This window comes from Nestor notabilis, unplaced genomic scaffold (genome assembly GCF_000696875.1).
Source record: "Nestor notabilis isolate BGI_N333 unplaced genomic scaffold, ASM69687v1 scaffold29410, whole genome shotgun sequence".
Lineage (NCBI taxonomy): Eukaryota > Metazoa > Chordata > Aves > Psittaciformes > Psittacidae > Nestor > Nestor notabilis.
Genome location: NW_009912940.1, coordinates 1 through 5822, shown reverse-complemented (window position 1 = coordinate 5822; position 5822 = coordinate 1). Strand labels below are relative to the sequence as shown.

The 5822-nt window shown below is 49.1% G+C and overlaps 1 protein-coding gene across 1 annotated transcript; it reads right to left on the bottom strand.

Annotated features, from left to right (window-relative positions):
• Positions 1-235: 235 nt before the first annotated feature.
• Positions 236-3008, bottom strand: LOC104411587 (dynein light chain 2, cytoplasmic). Its single transcript, XM_010022043.1, has 2 exons — positions 2856-3008; positions 236-1228 (listed from the first exon to the last, which is right to left on the bottom strand). The coding sequence occupies exons 1-2, from the start codon at positions 3006-3008 to the stop codon at positions 1091-1093; spliced, it is 291 nt and encodes a 96-aa protein (XP_010020345.1). The 3' UTR covers positions 236-1090.
• Positions 3009-5822: the final 2814 nt, after the last annotated feature.

The window sequence follows — 5822 nt, the reverse complement described above, 5'->3', positions numbered from 1 at the left end:
TGAACCTATTGGAGACCAAGACATTTGTCTGCCTTTGAAGCAGATGTCACATGAGTTTCCTTCACACAAACATCACATGTAAATTTAACTTCTTGGTACTGTGCTTTAAGAACAAAAGCAGATATCGGAACATGGAGGACAGTCCTCCAGAAATAGCTTATCAGCTACAGAAAATAAGAAAAAAAAGGAGACAGTGGCCACTTACAAGTCTTCCACATGACTAGCTTGCTTTAAGGAGAGCATCAAGTTAAGGCAGTGTTGAGACAACTGGCTAAGAACATGCCAAATAGAGCTGTTGTCAGTAGTCACCAATTTGATAATCCTACTCCATTGCGGGGACGGGGCCACGTGGCTTTAGATCTCAGTATCAAGGTCTAAAGACTTCAGCCACAGGATGCCACTTTCTGCAGCAAGCAGCAGCTCAGGGGGATGGCTGTTAAAGTCTTCTAGACCAGGCTGAGTCGCTTACAAGTCTAGGTCAATGTTTCAGCAGCGCCAAAAATACAGTGATGGACACTGAAAGAGAACACCGAGGGTGCCAGCTGCAAGCCTGTTTATCACAGTCCGAGGTGGAGATCAACTTGGGTGTGAAAGCCACGTAATCAAGAGCCACCCCACCAGCTTTCAGGGAAGGTCTAAGTACCTGCACTGAGGTTACTGGGAGAGCCAGCTCTCTACAGTCTGCAGGGTGGGTACAGAGGCTCACACTGGCTTTGCTCCTCTTTACAAGATTAACAGTCTAATAAAACTCAGTAAGGAAGTCAGGATCTTTTGGCCTGCCCAAAGAAGTTTTCCCAGCCTCAAAGAAGGAGTTACCACTGAGGGAGCTGTTGTGGAATAGTTTTATTTCTTCCCACGTAAAGGCCATTGTTTTAAGCATTTACAGGTTTCCTAGTGCAATACAACCAAAAAAAGCAGTAACAAAAAAATGCCGCCTTCTTCCCAGGCAACTAAACAGAAGTAGATTTTTACTGCAACATATACACATTAAATATAGTATACAGTCCATGCAGCGGCATAGCCATGTTAAAGGGAGTCGTGGCTTCAGCCATCAGTGCATTACAGTCCAAATTTCACCTGCTCCTACTGCCTATCCAGACTTGAAGAGAAGAATTGCAACCTGACCCAAGTAAAAATAGATGAAGTGCTTTGTCTCGTGTGTTACATAGCTGCCAAAGTTTCTGCCAACAATGCAGTGCCAAGTTGGGTTGTATTTCTTGTCAAATTCCTGAAGAAAGAGAAGAGAGGCATTAAGGCCAAGAAAGCCCACATGAAAATAGTTCTAAGCACAAATTCTTAGCTGGTTCTGTCCACACACTATTGCCTCTCCTCCCACCTCCAGCATCTTTTGATTCCCCACTGCAAGACACTATCATATTAAGCACCCAGTCCTCTGCACTGGATAGTTTGAAGGATCCAACACAAGTAAATCAGCTCCCGAGACCTGGAGCACCCATCAGCCCTGGGCAGAACGAGCAGACACAAGAGCTCTCACTGGTACAGTCCATTCAAACCCTGCGTGTAGGCTAGCTCAGGGGAATATTTCCCCTCTCCCATTCCAAACCCACTCACAAAAAAATAAGATTCTGGCATGTCTGCTCCAGCAAAGCATTTCAGCTTAAAGGTCACCTAAAAAAAGCAAGGAGAAGTCTGGCTTTTGCTGTTTGGGTCTCTTCACATGAAGGGGAGAAAATGTGCACTGAAAGCAAGCAGGCAACTTCACAGGCCAGGCAGCACATGGAGACCTAAGAGGTCAGAGGTGAGCAAGATGAATGCTGGCTTAATAGTCTTCTACTTTGCAGGTAAGATGGGGTTAAAGACCGTTTTCTTCCCTCTAGTTAATACACAACTCCCAAGAACACCCTCTCCTCCACCAAGACACAGTCAAAAGAACAGACCAAACATTAAAGATTAAAGCCAGTGTTAGTCCTCAGACAGCAGCAAGACAGTTTGAGCTCTTTGCAGGTAACCTTTGAAGTAAGGAAAAGGCTTTCTTGCCAGGGCATGAAGGGCCACCAAATTGCATTCCTCCTCCCAGCACACTCACAGGAAATAAAGGCCAGCTTCTTTGCAGATGCCTTTTTTGTTGCACTCACTCACTTCACAGGCTGCACTGCCCCAAGCAGTTTGAGACAAGTCTTGCCTCAAAGTGATCAGAAAGGTTAGGAGACACCTTTGAATCCTTTCTACTCAAGCTTAGATTACAAGCAAGGCCCAAAAGCCAGGTGCTGGGACTACACTATGAAGTCACACTTTGCTCCTTCAAAAGCTCTTTGCCTGACCATTCAGAGAAGCAGCTACAGAGGGAACTGATGGCTCCCCAGATGCCATCAAGCATGAGCTCCTGCACATGAGGAGACACCTCTTCACAAGCCAGGGCAGCTGCCTGCATGTTTTTCAAGCAATACCTTGCACAATCCCACCAGATAGCTCAAGGCCCCATCCTCCTCCACACCACCCACCCCAGAGCAGGGAACACAGCGTGGAGAACTGCACGTGCACAGCTGCCCACTGTGAGTGAATCAGTAATCCCACCCTGCACTGGTACTGCAAGTGAAGCAGCAGCATCTCTGGAGCAAGTCCTAAACAGAGACTGCAGTTTGCCAGCTCTTTCTAGGCTGGCAAATCCAGAGGGACAGCACTCAACATCACTCAGAGCTTGCCAGAGCCCTCCTCTGACCTTGGAGAAGTCATTCCATCCTCTTGGGAACAGCAGTAAAAAAGCCAAGAAGAAAGCACCTTCTCCCTCCAAGCACACAGAGATGAAGTCTCAGACACTCAGGCTCATGACAGGCACACACACTTAACAGCTTCAGGAAGTCTCAGCCAGAGCAGCCCCCTCATCCCGTAGTTACCTTCTTTATATATGCTGCAATGTCCTTTTCTATGTTGTACTTCTCCATTGCCTGTGTAGCACAGTCCACAGCATCTTGCTGCATGTCCTCAGACATGTCCGCATTCTTGATCACAGCCTTTCTGTCAGACATCGTGAACCTAAGACAGAACATAGAATCCTTTAATTCCTTCCCAAGGCAGGAGAAGCTTCTTGTGCATTAGAGGTTGTCCTTTCTATGGCAGGCTGCGTCACAAGCAGATACTACAACCCCCCTGTTATGGCCAGGGTGAGTTTAACAGGGTAGCCTCCAGTAGTCCCTGTAGCCTAAGGTGCACCATACAGCTGGGGCACTGTAGCGCTGGCACTGTCTGGAGGTTAGATAAAGATGGTCCAACATCAACACCTGCATTAAATACGTGCAGAAAAAGCTTACTGTGTGGGAGGAGACGGGATCTGCAGAGAGCCAGAACACTCCTATAGATCAGTAGACTAAAGCCAAGTTTCCCTTCCAGGAGCACCAGTGGTTTGGAGCATCATCTGTTCAGAGCCTTGCAAGATCCCAGACTGCCCATCACCAGTAGGGAGACTCAGGAAGCATGTTAGCAGCAGTGCTTTTATTCCACCACCATCCCAGGAGTTATAGTTACTAGTTTAGCCTGGAAGAGTGATGGTGTTCCACATTCAGCCTATCATTCCCTCACCTCACTGCTGCTTTGCCACAGAAACCCAGACTTCAGCTGTTCCCACGGGACAAAGCCGGTCTGACGAGCTAGAAACAGGTTAACACCATGCTGCAGCCTAGAAACAGGGGCAGGGGAAGCAAGACCCACCACAGAGCTGGCACAGCCAGGGCCTGGCAAAGAAGTCTCCTTTCTGCCCTCCCACCCAAGAACCACACCACAGATGCTAGACACCAGCATGCCAGTGCTAGTAAAACTCAAAAGCTGTATCCTACAGCTGAGCATGCAGCCCTCTTCACTCTGTGTCAGTTCAGGTGTGTCACACCAGTCACTGAAGCCACTCACATAGATCTGCCATGGCCTTCCCAGGGAGACATTGAGCACTGGGAAATTTCCAGTGCCATTAGTATTATTCTAGAAAGCAATGCCAGCCCTGCAGCCTTTCTTCAAGCAAAGGCCACAACACTTATCCTGCAGAAGGAGCCCTGTGCAGTCCTGCTGCTGGCTGCCACTCTCCAACAGACCCCTGGCACTACATAAGGCCCAATCAGGAGGCACATGTTATCTAGGGGACCAGTCAAGCAAAGGTCTTCACAAGAAGGACCACAGCTGCTCACCTTGACTGCAGCTCTTACCAGAGCATGTTAAAACTTTGTGGGAATAAGCTTCTTAATGACAAGGAGTGCCTCCCATTAAGCCTGCAGAGCACCATTAAGTTTCCTAAGTCTTTTTACAGCGCTGTAGGTCTTGAATGATACTACCAAGCATGTTTTGAAACAGTGAAACTACACATTTTTAGCTCTACTGGGGAGTGAAGAAAATCTGCTGCAATGATCACTTCCTGGAGTAGTCCCAGAAAACTGAAGGAGTAGCTTTGTTACAGCAATTAAAGGAGCCTGCTACCCAGAGAGAAAGAGAATCCAGTTACATAATTGCAGCCCTATGATTACAATACTTCAATTCTTCACTCTGCCTGCAGTTGAAGGCTTCTATTGCAACCTTAATTTATACATTTTAGATACAGTGTTTAATAGAGCACTGCTATTAACATACGCTAATAGCATCAGGAGGGATGACAGCAACTGAGCTCAAATGCTAACAGAGAGCACACACCCCTACCACAGCTCTGGAAAAGCCACTTCCAGGCAGTTTGTTCCCCTCCGTGCTGTGGTTTAAGCCATGGGCCCAGAAAGCCCAGCAAGACAAGACGTGGCTCACAACAGCCCAGCCAACTGCCTGTAGATTTGGATTCACTACCCAGGCATCTGGCAATCTCTTGGAAAAAGTCTTCTGGGGGTTCAGCCCACAGGAAAAGAGAAGTAGTAGAAATTCACTCGTGGGTCATTCTTCCAGGAAAGCCTCTTTAGGGGAAGAGAAGAGGCAAGCTCTCACACACATCAAGCCTTCACACACCTCCTCTGCATGCTGAGTTCAGAGGGCATTTGCCATTACATAACCAGCCACAGAGTGACCTGCAAAAAGCATCTTCCTTCCTCATTGTTTAGGCAAGGAGCATCTCAGTGCAGGCCCATGCTGCCAAGGGCCAACAGCGCCATAGAAAAGCAAAATGATTCTCCTTCAGTAGAGCTGCAAGTGCTGCCCTCCCCACACCACAATGCTCCAGGGCACAGCATCCTTCAGAAGCCAAACCACAGCAGGGCCTGGCAGCCGGCTGTGTTGCTGCAGGGAGGAAGCCCCACGCCCATCGTGGGGCAGGGAGCAGCTTCAAGGGTTACTCCATTCCACCCCCCTGCACACCACAGAGCAGGGCCCCAGTCCCAGCTCATTACCCCCTGGGGTTACAGAGGCATCCTCCCCACAAGCAGCCTGGCAGCACCACACACACCTCTCTTCTCTAAACCACAAGATCATGGCTGACCCTCAGGGCCTCACCACTGAGTCTGGCCCTCTCTGAAGAAAACCACAAGGCCCCAGCATCCAGCCCAGGACAGGGCTGAGAGAAGTAATAGCACAGCTCCAGCAGCCACCCCTTCCCTGGTCCGGGGCAGGATGGGGTCTTGAAGGAGGAAGAAAAGGCCACAGCCCCAGCAGCCACTTCAGAGCAGGATGAAATCCTGGGAGGGAGGATTAGGCCCAAACCAGGACCCAACCCTTCCCTCAGCAAGGCAGGATGAGCTCTTGGAAAGAGTATAAGAGCGAAGTCCAGCACCCAACCACTCCCCCAGCAGGACAGGATGGGACTTCGGGAGCTGAATGATGCTCAAGCTCAGCACCTACTCCTTCCCTCACCAGGACAAGATGCAGCTTTGGAAAGTGGATGAGGTACAAGCCCACACACATACACT

Excerpts from the sequence above, each read along its gene's own strand:
- LOC104411587 (XM_010022043.1), bottom strand. The coding sequence starts at position 3,008 with ATGTTCTGTCTTAGGTTCACGATGTCTGACAGAAAGGCTGTGATCAAG. Across the intron at positions 1,229-2,855 it reads TTGCAGCATATATAAAGAAG|GAATTTGACAAGAAATACAA; the intron begins GTAACTACGGGA and ends CTCTTTCTTCAG.